General features: G+C 45.4%; 2 protein-coding genes across 4 annotated transcripts in view; one reads left to right on the forward strand and one right to left on the reverse strand.

Annotated features, from left to right (window-relative positions):
- Window positions 1-20,598, reverse strand: part of LOC135915707 (unconventional myosin-Ie-like) — a 352,538-nt gene that overhangs the window by 281,184 nt on the left and 50,756 nt on the right. For both annotated transcript variants that reach the window (XM_065448929.2, XM_065448861.1), the window contains exon 4: window positions 3,684-3,778. In XM_065448929.2, coding sequence (XP_065305001.1) covers window positions 3,684-3,778 — 95 coding nt within the window. The remainder of the gene's footprint in view (window positions 1-3,683; window positions 3,779-20,598) is intronic.
- The window catches only part of LOC135915571 (potassium/sodium hyperpolarization-activated cyclic nucleotide-gated channel 3-like), a 452,750-nt gene that overhangs the window by 147,100 nt on the left and 285,052 nt on the right, over window positions 1-20,598 (forward strand). The gene's annotated exons all lie outside the window — the stretch shown is intronic.

Genomic DNA, 20,598 nt, shown 5'->3' on the forward strand with positions numbered 1-20,598 from the left:
TCTGGAAGCTTCGAGTAGCAGAGAAGTGGAGTGTCGCAAATTTCGTTTTCAGTGGCCGAAATTACCTTGGATTTTGCAGCAATGAGGCCACCAAAAAATATGAGCTGAAGTTGGGGCCTTCTAAAGCGAAACACTAGTAACTACTCTAGAGGCACATTAATTTTTAAAGAAATCACTACAGAATTTTACATCACAGCCTACAATCCTGTGAGCGAGGCCGTATAAGGTGGATACCAATTAATTTTGACCACCTGCACACGAAGCACTTAGGCGAGCGTTATTTCTTTTATTCCGCCTCCATCACAATGCGGCCATCACAGCCGGAAAATGAACACACGAAGTACAAATCTGACCATATATTCAGGAATAATAATTGAAAAAAAACTACTCATGTCACTCGGCGATGCATAACAAAAGGGCTCCAACTGGAGATCTAAACGAATCCAGGCTGTTGTTTTCTCCACCTAAATGCTGATCCGTTATCCACAAACGTGCGCGGGTCTGATCTTCCGGAGTCAGTTCCGGTGCCCTGGGACGCTGAGAGGGTCTGCTAATCCCCAACAGCCGCTCTGCAATTAATCTAGGAGCTCGCTAATCCAGGTTCCCCACGTCCGAGTAGTACATCCGCAAAGCGGAGAGCTTCGTCCTGTAGAACTAATCCCGCGGCGGGAACCACTCTTGCGTGGTCCAGATAACAGCTCGAGCTCGGTCGTTGTTCGACCGCGGTCGTCAAACGAACAGGGGAGCTTTCCGCGTCGGCCGCACTGGCGCTCAATGCAGTGCGTGTCAAGTAAACATTCACGAAGGGCCCTTACGCCCGCACGACGCGCGTACGCGTACACAGGGGCATACGGGTTCTGCGACAGTGCGTCCAGATTAGGGAGCGAATCCTCGAAGTGGATAGGATGAAAACAGGAGTATTCCGGGAGGGGAATATGTATAGCAGAAGTATTAGAGAGTTCGAACTGGACGTACGCGTATTAGCACGTATTACCATTGGAAAGCTTTACCACATTCCCCTCGACGATTACGTGTCGCGTTCCTGTGACGTTAAAATCTGCAGCCGCGCTGGTGGCGCCATCTTGTGGCTCAGTCTTTAAACAGAACAGAGAGAGAGAGAGAGCGATTAGTGCAGTTACCTCCTATAACCTCCGCGGCTGCTCCTATGGTGTGCCGCTATTGGCATAAACATTAGCACTCAGTCCCTTTTTATTATTATTATTATTATTATTATTATTATTATTATTATTATTATTATTATTATTATTATTATTATTATTATTATTATTATTATTATTATTTCTTAGCGTTAGCGTTAGAGTGTCAAATTGAAAAAAAAAATGTGTATGTTTGTGAAGTTCACGCAGACTACATAATCAATGTAGCATAAAGAGCATGCACGGAAGGACCCAAGCCTTCAAGTCATCGGCACTTCCACGTGCCATTGCTCTTTGGAATGATATTCCCGACTTTATCGCATCCATCTGTGACCACCAATCATTCCATGATCAGCTGCAAAACATTTTTCTGAGGAGTGACGTCGTGGTTTGGGTCTCTTCAGTTGGTTTGCATTTCCATCATCGTTGCTATTGCGGTATGCCTTGTTATTTTGTACATCTTACATCCATGACATTTCTTGTACGACCACTGTTTTTCTTACGATATGTATTGGCCAGATATGACGAATTCATGTTACTCATGGTATAATACGATGTTCCTTGCATCTATCTATATTTTTTTTTGTTATCATTTGCTCTGTACAATTTTTCCCTTTTACACCTTGTTTTGCATCGTGTCATTATTTGATACTTGTTCCTTTACTATTTATGTTGTTTTTTGTCCCCCTTGCTCAATGCCCTTCTGGGCACTGTAAGGTATTTTGAATAAATAAATAAATAAATAAATAAATAAATAAATAAATAAATAAATAAATAAATAAATGTGGGCAGCCAGTTACGTGGCAGAAGTACAACCATCAGTTGCACTTCGCTACTCGAATAGGCAGGACTTGTGTCGGGTGAGGTCCTGAATAACACTTTGCAATGCGGTAAAGGCGGTTTCAATCATTGATTTGGGACTCAAATATGTGCGGCGTAATCCTAAGGCATTTCTATGGCATTTACCGCTAAATTGCCTTTGATATTTTTTTATAGTTTCGGTCAACGATAAAACTCACATGACACAAAAAAACATTTCAAATGCGTTGTAGGGGAACGCGTTGTAACGCGCTGTAGTAACGTGGGCAAGTTACTCTTTTTTCTATTTAAGGAATACTGGAATACCGGTACGTAGCAGAGGACGGCTGCATCGGTGACGACATCTTCACATGCTATCTTCAACCAACGCGGACTGGAATCGATTTACACTAGACGATTATGTTCCACGTCACTCACGCGAAACATTTTGTATGCCCGTGAGGGAAATTACTCACCGATAACGTATCTCGCCCAAGTGGCAGTAAAAGTAAATGGCCAATCGGTAAGCTGCCGAGCGATAATGACAAAAATATTCGAGCAGCGGTCACACCTTTGTTGCTATATAGACGACGTATAGTGGGGTAGCTTGCTGTCACTTCCACGCTTTTTGATCACTGAGTAAATTTGCCCGCGGGTAATATGGTAACATCGCGCAAGCGAGGCCATTACGGAAATGTTACGATTATGCTTATTGTCAAGAAATGGACACTGAGGTGAAAAACACAGAGAGGCACAAAAGGAACAAACCGAACAGTACGACACCGGTTTGTGCTTCACTGTCCTTTCTTGCGTCAGTATTTACTTCTAGACAAGTATTTGCGACCCATTTCAGCAATGAAGTGCCCGATGACGACACTCACGGTATGTTTAGTATTACGGGCACTAAGATAATTAACTAAGATCTATTCGCATTTTTCCTGTCCCATTCATATGCTCGTCGTGACGTACAAAACAACATCGGAAGCCTGAGGCACCAATGAAAGTCGTTGACGTTGGTGTCCATTTGTTTCGCTTCCAGTTCGGCAACTATAGTTCAAAAGATGTTGCGCCGTCTAAGGAGTATAGCATGGCAGTGTCTCCGTGTCACTGTTTCAAACGTACATCGCGCAGAGAGGAAGCTGTAGGACACATTGCGCACATGTTGGAACAAACCTGCACCAACAGGGATTTGGGGCTGAACTGACTAGAGCTAGTAAATGAAGTGCAGAATATAATGTGGAGGGCCTTCATGGCTGCGGTAGAGCTGTGCCAAAACGATGTAGAAATAAAATGCATTTCATTGCAAATGCCTCTTGTGTATAACAGCTTTTGCCCAATGATCAAACAATTTAAACGCGCAATAGTTAAAAGCATGCAGTTCTTTTTTTTTCTAAACATAGGAAAACAAAGACCTAATGAATGTAGACAACAATACATTAAATTATAGTGTCCACTCCAGATTGTTAGCGCAGTCCCAAGCAAGAAAATGTTGGAATACAGATAATTTCATGCCGCAATCTTTGCCTTTAGCCCCCTCTGCAAATCCAAGGTTAATCATTTGGTAACCTAACCAGTGATATCGGGAACCAGACGACGCGTTGGAAGATCCATTTCCCTGATATGATGCGGACTAAACGTCGCTGACGTTCTGTAAATGCCCCCAACAGTAGGCTTACGTTTCTGGTCGCGTCCTAGGAGAGAAAAACAAAACATCTTCCAGTCACTTACGAGATGATGACGCACTGTCCCTCAGAGTCGATGATCATGTTCCGGTACATGGTGTCCGCCAGAGCGTAGATGTGCGGTGGGTTCTCGTAGGAGGCCTGCGGATAAACGACAAAAATCAGGCGGCGTTCTTGCCTTCAGCTCTTTTTCGTCAAATACAGAAAGCCTTATTCGTTCATATTAGAGCGACGTACAGACCTGAGCACGGAACAATAGAAAACCACGGAAATGAGAATTGAGGCTCGGAGGCGCGATCGGTCATGAAGGCGGTGAAAATCCTTGTTGCTTCATTACTTGGCACCGTTTGTTTGGTTTCTGGCGCTGCTGGCCTAGCCTCGCTAAGTGAATATGAGTAAGGGAACGGTAAAGTCTTGTACGAGAACTTAATTATATAACGCTACGCGCTAAAACAATTGTTTTTGTTCGTCTGTCTGTCTGTCTCTGTTAGTTAGTTAGTTAGTTAGTTAGTTAGTTAGTTAGTTAGTTAGTTAGTTAGTTAGTTAGTTAGTTAGTTTGTTTGTTTCTTTGTTTGTTTGTTTGTCAACTTCAGGCGTAGAAGAGAGTATCATGGAATAGGAAAATGGGTTACGGCGTGAATGATAGACCTTCTGTCGATCTATGCGATTAACGGCAGTAAAGGATCGGGGGTGGGAAACGACGGGAGAGAGAAATAAAGAAAAAAATGAAATCGCACCCTCAGCGCAATGTACGAAACGCGATTGAGCGTCACTCTATTGTATTTTATTTGTTACCTACAGTCAGCACTATAGCGCATAACAGCTGGACGAATTACAATCATGAAAATCATCCGCTCGCACCAAGAGAGTGAATAATATAGAGTGCCTCGAAATTACAAACATGATGAGACACATTTTTTCCTGATTGCCCACAATGTAGAAAAACAACTTCAAAATTACAAAGTATTTTGGCGAATCAGCAGTTCGTGTCACTGGGAAACAACACTGCGACAGAGAGAACGAGAGAGAGAGAGGAAAGGCAAGGAGGTGAAGGGAGGTTAACCAGAGGAGAGTTTCCAGTTTGCTACCATGCACTGGGGTGGGGGATATAGGGGTTGTAAAGACGACAAAGCGAGAGGAGAGAAAGAAACGGAACACCAAGAAGGAAGAAAAAAAAGAAAAAAAAGAACGAAAAAGGAAACAGGTAACAGAAAAGGCGTTCCAATCACAGGCGTTCACACAGGCCGGTCGATCTCAAGATGCACCGTAACGCTTGCACGGTCTTCTGAAGCGATGTTAAGTCGCCCCAATGATTCTGAATTCCTCCTTTCGACAGAGGCTGGTCGTCCAACTGGTTCAGCACGACAGAAAGCGAGTGTCTCTGCACACTGTACTGCGGGCATTGGCAAAGAGCATGACGAATCGTTTCCACGTCACCGCAATCGGCACATGCTGCGGTGTCGGCCACCCCTATACGGAAAGCGTAGGCATCGGTAAACGCGACGCCCAACCATAGCCTACACAATATGGTCGCGTCTCTTCGGGGAAGTTTTGGTGGAAGTCGGAGGCTTAAGGTTGGATCCAGGGTGTAGAAACGGGCATGCATAAAATGTGGTCCATTCCACTATGATGTAGTGCATTGGCTTGAAAGTAGACGAATCATCCTTGCAGAATCTGTGCTAGACAGCGGGATCGATAGGCGGTTGTCTCCTGCATGAGATGAACGAGTAGCTTGATCGGCACGTTCATTGCCGATGATACTACAGTGATTTGGTAGCCACTGAAAAATTATTTCACGTCTTTCTCAGTTAGGTGGAGTATGTCTTCTGTGATATCGAATACCAATTGTTCATGCGGACCGCGCCGTCAGGCTGACAATAAACATTTTAGTGCCGTCTTCGAGTCATTAATAAAGTGTAATGCTACTCGAAGCGCTGCTAGTTCTGCTGCCGTGGACGTTGTCAGGTGAGATGTTTTCAACTTGGTAGTGGTGGCTTTTGCTGGAATGACGACAGCTGCTGTAGAGCTCTTCGGCAGGACAGAGAGAGAGAGAGATAAGACAGGAGAGGCAGGGAGGTTAACCAGACGCACGTCTGGTTTACAGCCCAGCACTGGGGGAATGGGTATGAGGACGAAGAGAGAGAGTGTATGTGTGGGTGTAATACCGGTACTCCCGATTTACTAGGTGTAAGGTAAGCTAAAAGCCGATGATGACATATCCGCTTTTTCCCGGAAGTCATGTATCGTCAGGTTTATCTTTGGTTGAATGAGGCACCAAGGAGCAGTCGAAGGTGTGGCGGCAGGTGTGAAGCAAGATGGTATAGCCTCACGATGTGCGGATACCGTTCCGCAGAACGAGGCGGAACGTTGTGCGGAGGTAGAGAGGTTACATGGTGTCAAGGAGTGCGGGCAAAGTACCTTACGTGCACTCTTAGTTCTCCAACTGTGACGTGGGTCTTTATTTATTCAAATTGGAATGGCGATTGGAATAGTTGCCGCCGTTGACGCTCATCCAGGAAGACCTAGACAAATTCTCAGCGCCTCAGCCTGAACGCTTTCAATAGCACGTAGGCTTGTTTTACTTGCGTTAGTCAATACCGGCAAGCTGTACAGCAAAAAGCCGAGAATAAGTACCCTACGTAGTTGTAGCCTAGCACTTGTGGACATTCCCCAGGTCTTTCCAGCGAAGAACTTGAGAAGGTGACATATGCCTGTCAACCGCACCTTCATGTCCTGTACATGGGGCTCCATGAGATATCTCTTACAATTAGGACACCCAAGAATTTGTAAGACCGTATAATAGGTATCATCTGTCCATTGATTAATATACTGTAGTGCGTCATGGGCTTACGCGTAAATTCCACAACTGCACATTTATCTGATGAAAACTCCAGGCCTTGATTGCGGAGGCAGAGTGTAGTTAGAGTGGTAGCTCTTTGGAGCCTTGCGCGCAGCTGTAAGCGTGTCACTCCTGACGCCCAAACGCATATATCGCCCGCGTACATAGATAATTTAACTATGTTTCGAAGGTGATCAAGGAGACCAATCAGCGTGAGGTTAGACAACGTAGGGCTCAGTATGCCGCCCTGGGAAACGCCGCAGTAGTTGTAATGTGTGGCCGCCCTCGGAGCTCACAAAGAATGATCGCATAGAGAGATAGCTATGTATCCATCGAAACATCGGACCACCGAGGCCTACCTCTTCGAGAGCGGGGAGGATGGCTTCATGTGTAACGTTGTCGTACGGCTCTTTGACGTTGAGGAGCAAAGAAGCGCAGATACGTTTACATCCTTTTTGTTGCTGAACGTAGGTAACCAGACCGACAACGTTATCAATCGATGAGCGGCCACGTTGGAAGCCCGCCGCGGTGTCTGGGTAGACGTTGTTGATTCCAAGCACTGATGATTCCGAGGATCATCTCGCCCTCACTTTGCCCACGCAGCTCACCAATGCAATCGGGCGATACGATGAAAGCTCCAACGGAGACTTGCCAAGCTTCAGTAGCGGAACTTAGGGACTAGTCTTCCAGCTTGGGGGAAGTGTGCCAGTTAGCCAGGATTCATTATACATTTTAAGCAGAACACTCCTCGCCCGCTCACCCAGATAAGACAGAGATCTGCAACAAATTCCGTCAGGTCCCCGTGAAGACGTACGGCTGCACAAAGCTAGCGCCACCTTGAGTTCATGGATGGAAAATGGTAAATCATTGCGGGAGTCACGTACGGGAAGCTGATGGATCGTGGTATATTGTTGTTGGAAGCTGTGAGTTGCCCGGATAATCTAGCACAGAAGTTTTCTGCGACATCAATATCTCGTCTCTGTTGGAAGAGGGCCAGAACCTTGAACAGAGACCGTTGCACGGGTGGTGCCCTAAGCCCTCGCACCGTCCTCTACAAGTGCGATAATGGCTTACGAGGGTCTAGCGATTCACAGAAACTTCTCCAGAGTTGTCACTCCAGTTTATGTAACTAGCGATGGATCTTCTTTTGTAGGCGTCTAGCAGTCCGTAAATCGTCCATTGACTTCGTTCGTCGCTATCTAGGTTAGGCACGTCGCCGGATTGCTCGAAATAGCTCTAATTCTATATCAAATTCAGCAAATTTCGAAAAAAGCAAGCAAAAAGTGTCAATAAGAAGAAAAAGGAGTAATGGTACTGAGGGCAGAGACAGTAACAGTCGAGTACACGAGGCTAAATAGACGTACTCTCATAAAAAGGAATGCAGCGTATGAAAACCACCACATGTATGAGGCGAACGTAATAACCTTGACTATACAATAGCTTCAGCAAATTCGTCTCTGCTCTGATCCTATCACAGTCGATTCAAAGAAACTCGTAATACACGTTCTCTTCCGGGATCCTCACAAGGCCGCCGCGTGTACGGTGCAAACAACATACCGATTGCCTGTTACGAAATTCGCAGACGCCCAAAGCAGGAAGGGGCAACCGGTGCGGAAAGGAGGGCGCTACCAGGGGGGGAACGGTTCCCGGCCAGGAAACATTACTTCGCCATGATTCATTCGGGACAAACGCACCATAGATTCAATTTCGGCCCGTCTCGGTCCGGCAGACAGCTCGATTCGCGGCAGATCAATAGTTTATTCTGCACCGGGGCGTCGAACAATGTCAGTAGAAGCGATGACTCGCCTCGCTACACGCGGGCATAGAACAACGGCGTGTGGAGCGAAACAGGAAACCAATCGCTTTTCTTTCTTTTATTTTCTAAAAACGAGCATAAACATTATAACGTCATTGTTACTCTCTCTGAGCGGTCCCTAACTGCAAAATTTCCTGTTCTTTTTTCTAGAGAAAGAGAAAGAAAAGAAGGAAATGAGAAAGGCAGGGAGGTTAACCAGAACAGAAAATTCGCTTTGCTACCCTACAAGGGGAAAGGGTGAAGCGGAAAGATAGATAGATAGATAGATAGATAGATAGATAGATAGATAGATAGATAGATAGATAGATAGATAGATAGATAGATAGATAGATAGATAGATAGATAGATAGATAGATAGATAGATAGATAGATAGATAGATAGATAGATAGATAGATAGATAGATAGATAGATAGATAGATAGATAGATAGATAGATAGATAGATAGATAGATAGATAGATAGATAGATAGATAGATAGATAGATAGATAGATAGATAGATAGATAGATAGATAGATAGATAGATAGATAGATAGATAGATAGATAGATAGATAGATAGATAGATAGATAGATAGATAGATAGATAGATAGAGACAGAGAGAGAGAGAGACGAAGATCGCTGGTCACAATCACCGAACGCTATGATGCGAATGCTGACGTTCATTGCGCAGGCTACAGCCGTTTTTACAGGTCCTGTTGTCCTAAATACTTGCAGCAATGAATTTGCCGATCCCTGCAGTGATGGTTTGGCAGGTCGACATTTCAACATAGCTTGCTCTTACAATAGTTTGCGATCAGAGCGAGCTACCGCAGTTGCGAGTGATTGTCTCTGTGCACTGTAGCGAGGACAGTCGAGTGTTGAGAGCCCACTGCTCACGGCATCTCTATGCTTTTTCACACCGCGCGATCGAACGAAGTCACAGAAGAAAGGTTCGCTATCCGCCGTTTTCTCCGGTGCCATAGAGAGTTTTGCTGTTCGCCAAGAAGTGGAGGGTTCGCTTTTCGGTCACGGAAGCCGCATTATACAATGGGGGCGACACACAAAAACGCCCTGGTACTTTGGTTTAGGTGCGCTTTGGGGAACCCACGATGTTTCAAGATGTGATACCTTCCACTATACGACGTCTCCTGTAGCTCAGCTGCGCGACACATCAAACTGCCCATAAATACCTCAAGCGATCAGGAGTGATTGAAAAAGTGGTGCGACTGGATCCAACGTTTCTACGAGGCGAACCGTCTTCGTCAAGGCAGAAAATGCTGCGTCAGGGCGGAACGAAACAGCGACCGCCCTGGCGAAGGCGAGTTCCCTTTGTCGAAACGTCGATTACAGCGACACCTGCTGTGTTCAATCACTGCTAATACCTCCAAATTTCCATCCTCCAGTACAGCTCTGTTTCGTTTGGATAAATCACTCGAGCAGAGTTCGCGCAAGGCGTTATTTGCGAGTCATTGCCACTCGAATGAAAGAAACGAATACGAAGAATACAGCGTTATGCAAGTCCAATCACGTGCAACAAGCGTCACAGCGAAGCTCATGGTCCCGCCCCCGTTTAAGTTAGCGACCGTTGAGAAGTGAGTCGGTCGCGTCGCGTAATGAGGAACAATGCAGGCGTTTCCTCATAGTCGCCGCGGCGCTTCCAACTGCGCCTTCTTTGTAGCACGCGGTCGAACGCGCTGCCTAACGAGAAGCCGTCTCGATCCGGAATGGGTGAAGGTCGCCGCCAATCAAGCACGACCTGTGACCCGTGACACTGACTAGGCTGCTTCTTCGCTCCACGAGGTCTCCTTTGTATTCGTCGACTTCGGTCCGGCTAATTTATTGCCTTTGCGCGCGGGTGTACTTTCCATTCGCTTTTTTCTTCTTTCTTTTTGACTAGAAGAAACAGAGGTATAGTGAGGGAGAGACAGAGTGAGGCCCTGTAATAAAATCTGCGGAGGTTTGCCTCGCGGCACGCCTAGTACCGTAATGCAGCTGTATGCGATTATTCCTGAAATAAAATACAAAATTAGGCCACACTCAAAGCATTGGGTGTGCCCTAAATACTATCTATCTATCTATCTATCTATCTATCTATCTATCTATCTATCTATCTATCTATCTATCTATCTATCTATCTATCTATCTATCTATCTATCTATCTATCTATCTATCTATCTATCTATCTATCTATCTATCTATCCACCTATCCACCTATCCACCTATCCACCTATCTATCTATCTATCTATCTATCTATCTATCTATCTATCTATCTATCTATCTATCTATCTATCTATCTATCTATCTATCCATCTATCCATCTATCCATCTATCTATCTATCTATCTATCTATCTATCTATCTATCTATCTATCTATCTATCTATCTATCTCTTGTTCCTGTCTAATAATCGCATCTCGTTGAGGCTGTTGCGTCGCAGAAGTGTTAACAGCGCCTTTGTAACGCTGGAAACAAAGACGGCGCAGGAACAGATGAAGTGATCTACGCCTACTGTTATGATCGACCTGTCAACTGTGAGAGACATTGAGGCGTATATTCCCATGACAAGATGCCTCGTCCTAGAAAAAGCTGTTACGGTAAGCCTGGACATCGATCTGTCACGTGTGAGCAGCGTTCAAGCGGGCGTCCCCATGTCGACATAATTGCCCTCGTCTCCGGAACGGCGCCACCTCTTTTATTCCCCGAGCTGACACAAAGGGATGGACAAAGGGAAGAAAATCCGAAGGTGACGAGTTCGACGACAGACCCTGACGAAAGCACGAATACTTCCACAGGCTCCCCAAGAAGACGTCGACGGCCACAAGACCTCGAGGGGTTATTTAAGGCCGTCCTGGCCCCCGTGCTAATCAGATCCGCTCGAGACTCGGATGAGAGTCACAACCATGTACCAATGAAGTGTATACATTCTTTTCAACTTTTTTTTTCATCATCACGATGTTCGGCTTCATCGTCGTTTCCTGATTCTTGCAGTGTAAACCCCCCGCACCCGGTCGAGATTTTTTTTTTCTTTCATGGTGTTTATTACAGTAGCAACAACCCGATATTCACCAGTTGTGCAGTCAGAGAATGGAGAGCACACTGACAGTCACTCAGAGAAAAGGCATCGTTAATACTGTGGGTAGAAATGTGGTTTCACTTTAGAAGGGTGGTAAGGATAGGCACCTCACCAAAATGGGGTACCAGTCCGGCTGGGTATCAAGTCCATCATAAACCTGCTTTAGGTGTAGGGTCATTTTGATGAAATTCACCCTCGTAGGTACAACCGTTTCGGCGTTTCTGTCCATCATTCGCGTTTTCCACAAACTGTGCATTCCGATGAGAAAAAACATGTCAAAAGGCGCACTATTATCAGCGGTCGGCAGTAGGTATCGCACAGTATGAGCGTTGATGTCAAAGCCTTTTTTTAAAGTCCGTTGGAGGACATCCCAAAATAGTATGGCGTCGGTGCAGCTAATAAAACAATGTTCAATCGTCTCTGGCACGTCACAAAGGCGACAGTTAACAGAAGAGACAAAGATACCCTTTTTCTGTAGCCATGTTTTAACCGGTATGGTTTCACTATGAAGTTTATAAAAGAACGTTTTGCAGCAAGGGGATACATTTTACGAACTCGCTTTAGAACATCGTGACCTGGCCATTGAATGTATAGTGATCGGTAAAATGGAGGCGGAAAAAGCATGCACAATAGATCTTTGTATAACGTTTTACGCGACGCAGAGTACAAGTATTCAGTGGAAAACCGAACTGTCACGAAACGAATTTGTTGCAGTAATCAAATGAATTTGTTTGCAGTAATCACCACTCCTCTCTGTAATGCCTCCGGGCCTTGAGAGTATGACAATAAATAAATAAATCGCCAAGTAAACTTCTTGCATGAATCCCCACAAGCATAAACGCGAAGAAAAATTCGAAGAAACAATTAAGTCGGGTAACGCATTAACAAGTGTGACTTGCATGAATGACCGAAGTATAGGATGCGATGTATCGCGAAAAAAGAAGAAACGAGACACTATTTGCCGCACATAAAGATGCACTAAACCCAGCCCACCTTCACTAACGGGCCTGAAAATATTGTCTCGCCTCATGGGCTCAAAAGTTGAAGACCATACGAAGGTTGCAAAGATTCGGTGAAAGCGTTGGATGTAGAGCCTGGCACAATGTATAACTTGCAATACATAGTAAATTTTTGTTGCCAAGAACTTATTGCAGGCCTCGGCTTTCCCAAAAATAGAAAGTCGGTGTGGAACGAATGTCTGGGCGTAACTTTGCAGGGCCGAAACTTGTTCTTTCCAATAGTGTGCGCTTAATTTATATGCGTCTAGCGGCACGCCGAGATACTTTGGCAGGACACCGGTCCAATTAACGCCTGCAAACTGTTCTGGTGTATAGCACCATGAGCCAAACCATAAGCCTAAGCTTTTTGCGGAGTTCATTCGTGCTCCTGATACGCTACCAAATTCCTCTATTGTTGATACTACCTTTTCAACACTCGACTTATCCGTGCAGAAGAACGCTAAATCATCTGCATAAGCTAAGACTTTTACTTCATGACCCAGTATATTGAAGCCATGGATGTAACTCGACTGAATAACGCTTAAGCATAGCGGTTCCAGATAAAGGGCGAATAGTAATGGGGATATGGGGGAATAGTAATGGGGATATAGGGCATCCTTGTTTTACCGAAGAGCAAATGGAAACGGGTTTAGAGAGTTGGCCATTAATAACTAAACGAGTAGTACAACACGTATAACAAAGCTTAACGCCTTTAAGCACAACGGAGCCAACATTGGCATGCTCCAGAAGTGTAAATAAATAGGAGTGACTGACACGATCAAAAGCTTTAGCAAGGTCTACCCGGTCGAGATCGTATCACTACCTATATAGTGGACGCAAGTAAAAAATAATAATTAATTAATACTGCATTGCTAAATAATTGTTTAAATAAATATTCATTAATTATTTATTTATTGATTGATTGATTGACTGACTGACTGACTGACTGACTGACTGACTGACTGACTGACTGACTGACTGACTGACTGACTGACTGACTGACTGATTGATTGATTGATTGATTGACTGACTGACTGACTGACTGACTGACTGACTGACTGACTGACTGACTGACTGACTGACTGACTGACTGACTGACTGATTGATTGATTGATTGAACTAGGCCGCGCCGAGTTGTCAGCCACCGCGCGTGGCTGATCACTCGGCGCGGCCTAGGCCAGTCGCTTGAGAGGAAACTGAACGCAAGCTGAACATACGTTCCGAACGACGATCAATATAAATCAACGATCATCAATTATTATCAGCAAGTACCGCAAGCCGCTTGTGCACTTAAATAGCTGGTGCGATATATATATATATATATATATATATATATATATATATATATATATATATATATATATATATATATATATATATATATATATATATATATATAGATGTGTGTGTGTGTGTGTGTGTGTGTGTGTGTGTGTGTGTGTGTGTGTGTGTGTGTGTGTGTGTGTGTGTGTGTGTGTGTGTGTGTGTGTGTGTGTGTGTGTTACTCACAAACCTGGGCGGCGGATGTGGACCATCCTTCCTGTCGCAGGCGTCACGTGTACGTGATGTATTTGCGTGACGGCAACTGGTGAATAAACACACGCATGCTACCTGAAGGCATCAATGTTGTCGGGTTTGTGAGTGGTGGCGCTGGCTAACACTCCTTGGGTTACTTCTAGTGGTAAAACGTAAGTACCCCAGAAGTGGATGGCAAAACGGCGCCGCGGTAGTTCACAACTGGTAAGCGCATCGTACGCGAATGCGAAGACGTTGCTTCATATCCAACTTGCGGCCAGTTTATTTTTTCATCCACTTTCATTTACATTGATTTATCATTTGCTTTAATTCAATTAGTAAGTGCAAGTACTTTCCCCTATGTTGTCCTTGGTGCCTTTGTTTGTTGGCTTACATCCTTCCGCAACATCGTTCTGCGGCTGCGAGGAGGCGATTGAGCACCTTCTTTGTGACTGTCCCAGCCACAAAGTGCCAAGAACAGTGCTCGTAACCGCGCTCGAAAAACTGGACAATCGCCCCTTTACAGAGGAGAAAGCTCCAGGACACTGGTCCAGACGGGCTTCGGCACTCAAGGTCTTAAGGGCTTTGCTCAAGTTCTTAAGGACATGTGAATTGTGCGATCGCCTTTGAGTGTTGTATCGCGTAGTATCGCGTTACTGCGTGAATGTCCTTATTTTTTTTCTCCTCTTCTTCTTCTTTCTCCTTGTATTCCCTTTACCCCTTTCCCCAGCACAGGGTAGCCAGCCGGTACTTACACTGGGTTACCTCCCTGTCTTTCCTCCTCTTTGTCTCTCTCTCTCTCTCTCTTGTTTGTTGGCTTCTTATGATCAGATTAATAAATATGGGGAGCCTCTGTTCCCTTTCTACACGTATATATACACCGCTGCTGTGAACAACGTGTTATCACCAAAACGTGAAAATTGATATGAATGAAATTGAAATGAATGATAAAAAGGAGTGCTAACTCCAACCTACATTACAATGTTACTTGAATAAATCAATATGAGGCAGACACACGAAATGAAGTTAAAATAAAAAAGAAAATTGGGACACCCGTCGGCGCTTCTCGACCTTGGCAATCTCTGGGCCCCACGCACTTTACTTTGCCTTCATGCCTGGAGGAATTCCCTTGCGTATTCAGAGAAATGCAACGTCAGTGCTTGCACAAGCTCGGTTCATTCAAGTATTCCGTGGAGAAGGTGATCAGTTGTTTCCCCTGCCTCCTTTTTCCCGCACGTGTTTCTCGATTTTTGTTTTCTGTTTGCCTTCCTCGGCTTTTGTGTTTTTTGCCTGCTGTCATCCATTCTTATTCAGGAGGCTGCGCAACGGCTCGAGATATTCTCCGAGCTTTTTTCTCTTTTTTTTCCTGGCCTGGTGCCCCAATTCCCTAATGGGGAGCGGCGGTTTTAAAAAAGGAAACATTTATATTCCTTCCTGCCACGCTATAGTGTATTCTTTCCACAACTTCCTTTGCAGTGCCGCCATCGATTTCATTGCTGGAATTGGACTGAGGTTAAGCGAAAACGTGAAGTGCCGAACAAAGCGAAAGGACTGAACAATATAAGGAGAGGAGGGTATGGGCCGAAAGAAGCTAGGAACGCAATAAGAATGAGCCAAAGCCGAAAGAAACAACGCAGCCAGTTTAACACATGTTTACGAAGCCTGCAATTGAGTTCCTAAAAACATACATGCAAATGAAATCCTGAGAGAAAAAAGAACATTTTGAAAGGAATTCCGGCCATTGTGAGAACCACGGCAACAAAACCTCTTCTAAAGGTTCAATAAAATGGAAGAGAGAGATTGAAGACAGTTCAAAAGAGGGCCGTTTGAAAACACCGGAAATAAGAAGCGAGCTATGCACTTCACTTGTTTATAACAACCTAAAGAACCGAATTTCCAGCTGGAATATCTTTATTGCAACGCAACTAAATCAGCATGCGAAAAAAGAAACGAGAAAAAAATATAGATAGTTTCGAAACAACGCGATACTAAGAATGTTACGCTAAGCGCGCGAGAAGTCTAAATATTTCCATTTATTAGAAGTGTATACACTGGAAGCGTGTTTCTTTACTAGGAAGGAACACGGAAAGACGACAGAAAACAGCAGATCTGGAAAGCTCCCGTTTCGTGTTTGCTGCGTTTGCTTGCGTAACTTTACATTTGATTTCTGTGCATTAGAGTTATTCAGGTTTGAAGGAACTGTCGAAAACGGGACACACTTCAACTATTGTGCTTCATAATATTTTATCAAGCACAATATTTTATCTTAGAGCGGCTTTGAAGGCCCGTAATAGAAACGCAGCAAGGGCAGCAGCGTCTTAGCGAAAACCCAGCAAACATTTGTTCAGCACAGAAAGGCAAAAGGGACCATTTAATAATGCGTCACTCAAAGAATCTGCTCTACGCATCTTTTCCTTGCCTCATTGCTTTCCTTTTTTTTTTTAAATTTAGTTAAGCGGCAGTGCACTTGCCCATGAGTTTATTTACTCCCGATATAATTTTTTCAAACCAATTTTCGATATCACGTTTCACTGCGTCAAACGTGTCAGTTTATCGTTGATCTCTCTGGTTTACGCCGGCGCAGCCAACTTTCGCTGCAAGTGTTCTGATTCAAGCTGTCCCATTGTAAATGGCCGTTAATGCTTCGATGCCGTGATAGCCTTACTTCATCTGGCGTAACTATGCTGCATTCAGGTGGGCGACAACCTTCCGCTTATCCGTTTACCTTAACTTTTCATTCTCCCAGCGCAGATTACCTCATTGGATCTTCTCCGTATACCTTCTGCTTGTCGTATTTCTCCCTTTCTTTCGTTCGTTCACATTCGTGAAGCGAACTCCACCTCATTCGGTTAAGCGCGATGAAACGTGCAACAAGCGCTCAAAATCGCGGTATGCAAACGATCCGGTTTCAAAGATTTCGTTTTGCACGGGAACTAACCGCCTCTCAGGCGGTTCACTTTGCACGAGTGCACGCAACGCAAGAAAACGAAGGCGCGAGATGTCGATTTGAATTACAAAACGCTGAGGACTCGCTTTAAGTGGGCCGGCTCTTCTGACATTTTTTCAGCCGGTTACGCAGTACCGACCACACGTTTTGCCAGCAACTCGGATTTCATGGAAAACCTCGACAAGCGCTTTTCGCAACCTTTTCAAGTAATATAAATTTTCGTCTTTATTTCTGCGATTCTCAGTCCTTACGGATCTCTCCTGGCGCTTGCTCTAATTGCTCTGGAAATGCTCGAAACTACAATTTTATATTCAAGTGCAGCGCATAACTGCAAGCTGCAAAATTACGAGACTCACGTGTCTAATTATCGCTGTACAATGAGTACAAGCTATCTTCAATTTTTTCATAATAAAACGCGGTAAAGAAACCTCCGTCTCAAACTTAAAAATCAGGGTTTGTATTAGGTGGACATTATTTTCGTCTTCCTTTCTTGTCAGCTTTCGTAACTTGGCTAGCATGACGTAACGCCTTCGATATCACCGGTTGCGACCACTCGATGCGATCGGCGATAAGAAACGAATGGGGTCGGAGGTATACGGTGACCTTACATAACGCAGTCCAAAGGTGCATGTTGCGTTTAAATAGGGGTGTCAAATTCCGAATTAATGACCATCAAGAAAAACTGCGAACCGTCTAATCGGCAAATCGTTTAAGCGTAGCAGAGCCCAAAAGAGCACGTTCTTCGCTGCTCGCCGATCCATGAAATTAACTCCGTATTTTCCTAACCTTAACTAACAAAAATGAAAAAAAAAGTTGGCGGCTGCACTTGCGAATGTGGGCTCCCGTTGGTCTCACACGCAAGCACAGAACCGTGAAACCGTGACAGTGACAAAATGGGCGCCGATAACTTAAAATACGGGAAAACTAAGAGACCCGCGCGGATGGTGGCAGCGGCCGCTTGGAAACTTCCGCGAAATGGCGCATCCGTAATGACGTGGAGCCTGCGCACAGGTAGACCATCGCGCGTATACGCGAAAGAGAGCCGGCGTTTTGGGGGCCATTTTGTTTCGTAGATGTTCTCCCGAGTCACCAGTTATAACGAGCCCAACATCACACTGAATCCCCGTCCTGCTTAAGTACGACAGCACAATAGCACACGCACGCGTGTTAATGCAGTGATAAAGAGCCTGCGCTGTAGATCCGCGCTGAACACAATGGGAGGAGCACCGTACGAAGGCTATCAAAAGAAATGAGCCGGGGCGCAGAGGAGCCGCCCCTCGAGAAGCCGCCCGCTCCCTTCCTATTAAAAGAAGGTATACACTCTCGGCTTGAAAATGCGCAGAATTTTTCTTGGCCATTACACCAGCTGACGACGGAGCTGACGAGGCTGGGCTGAAATTGAGCCGTTTCGGGGCTTGCGGAGGGCGCCTTAAGCTCAACCTGCGGTGCGTTAGCTTATGGACGACCAAACGACGTTCTAGGGCGATGTTGTTCGCCGCAGCTGGCACCGCTGTTAACGGGGCTTCTCTTTTTATTTCGCCCTGAAAACATACAATGAAGAAGCAGCCATGGATATTCAGGTATACCACCAATGCGGGCAATTTCTTTCTTTTGTTTTCCCCCCCTTGGTAAAAGCTAAACGGCGTTCCCTTGACTGTCGTTCGAAGTATTCTGACTCTGAATGTTATTAAAATTTTTATGTGGGTGTACACTGCAAAAGCTGCACATAAGCATGGTATCTTCAATTACTCTTAGACTGGACTTAAGTGATTACATAAGTGGCACACTTACGTAAGGGCACCTATACATGGGGCGTTCTAACAATGCGAAGCCTCGTATGACGCTCTCTTGCTCAATGCCGTTGCCTTTCTGACAAAGCCTAGATATCGGCAGTAGTTTGCGTTCTTGCTCTTCTTTCCCCCCATGTTACACACACGCGCGCACACCCTTAATCTTCGATGTTGAGTCGAAACTCGGCCTGTGAAATTTTCATTTGGAGACTGTTATAAAATGCGGTTTCGAATAACAAGGCCCTCCATGCGGCGAGCCCGGCGAGTATCATGTCGCGGCAGGTCGGCATCTCTGTACTGAAAAAATACATCTCACTGACGGTCTGCGGGTAGCAAACATAAGCCCCTCTAAGCCACACCTTTCGCCGATCAATAATTCCGCAACCAACAAACCTTCCTTTTCTATCCTCCGATATTTCTTTTTCTCGTTTTACGTGCCTCTTTTCTCGAAAAAAAAATGAGCTTCTAAGCCCCAACAATCCTCTGGCATCCTCTATGCAGACCCTTCCTACTGTCTTCTCTATAAATGCGTAACATATACTTCAATATAATTCAAGCGGTACCGAAGCACAGTTTCCTTGTATTGGACGTGCCGCCACTGTCTCGGGAGTGGGAAGGAAGCTAGCAACAAGACGGAAGGTAGTATGAGGGAAAGAGTGAAACTATATATACCCACGCTGAACCAAGAATCCTAAAAGAAGAAATCGCAGCGCGACAACCAGCCAACGCGCATAAGGAACGATCAAATGACCTGCAGAGCGAGGTTTTCAGAGTAGGCATAGTTCGGGAACTGCGAGGAAAGGTTTGGGCTCGTAAAAAAGGCGGAAGGGGGGGGGGGGAGGAGGAGGGGGAGGAGTGTCAGACAACAAGCAACACGACGTGACGTGCTCTGTGGGCTGCAGGTGAGGCGGAGAAAGGGACGGGAGAGGGGCAGCGCGGACGAGCTCATCTGTATGCGTAATCAGGCCAACGGCGAGGAGCCCAACGAACCATAGGCGCACCAGGGTCTCCCTCACCGCTCCCGCACACCTCCTCACGCGTGTGCTCGAAGCGCGCGTATACTTATAAATGCTGTCGTGCCCCTGCGTGCGTTGCTCCTGCGTTCCCAGAGCAGAGTCGTGCAAAACCGCCGCGCCCTGTGGCTGCGAGAGCTTGTCGACATGCATCTGTCTGCTTGCAGCGTTTGAGGAGAACGCGCCGGGAAAGATGGCCTGCGAGTGGAACGGCGATTTGCGCTTCCCTACTTCTGTCCACCACGGTGTATCGGATCTATCTATCTATCCTTGTTTTTTTTCCCTTGCACTCGCTAAGCTCTTGTTGCGGAAATCATTTTATTGTAAGATTGAAATCGGAAAGATTGAAGAGATTAAAAGATTGAAATGTAAATTCACGAAGAGATCAATCAGGGCCGCATTGCCTGAAAAAAAATGCGAAATGTGTGCCTAATTAACTGCCCTAAGACCAAAGAGTTGATAAATAGGAAGAAGTATTTAAAATAAGCGGTGGATTCAATCCACCACTTCTTAGTCAGCTGCATTTCTGAAATGGAGGCCTTTCACGACAAAGCCTTTAAATATTTCTCTGTATGCTGATCCACAATATTTACGCAAGTCCACTCGTGCTTCCTCCCCGTAACCATAAAGCGGACATCGATTTCCTTCCCGTTTATAGGGCAGGTATAGAATAAAGCTTTGGCGTACGCAAGTAAATAACGCATCACTTCGTACTGCATGTGGACAGAACGCAAACCGAATCGCGGTTTTTCCATTCGCCCTGCATACTGTCAAGAATGGCGAGCTGTGAAAGAAGATTGCCACACAGTTACGACAGGGCGACACGACGCGCACCTCTCCCTCTCCGTCGCTGCAGCTGGGAGGCGTTCAAAGAAGCGGCCTTTGCGCTGGAATCCGCCGACTTACTCCAGCCCCTTCGACATTGTGACGGAACTAGTTCGGTGTGTGAACAATGATTCCAGAGTTCCCCAACGCGGAGCTGATTTGACAC

The sequence above is a fragment of the Dermacentor albipictus genome, chromosome 1 (genome assembly GCF_038994185.2).
Source record: "Dermacentor albipictus isolate Rhodes 1998 colony chromosome 1, USDA_Dalb.pri_finalv2, whole genome shotgun sequence".
NCBI classification, from domain to species: domain Eukaryota; kingdom Metazoa; phylum Arthropoda; class Arachnida; order Ixodida; family Ixodidae; genus Dermacentor; species Dermacentor albipictus.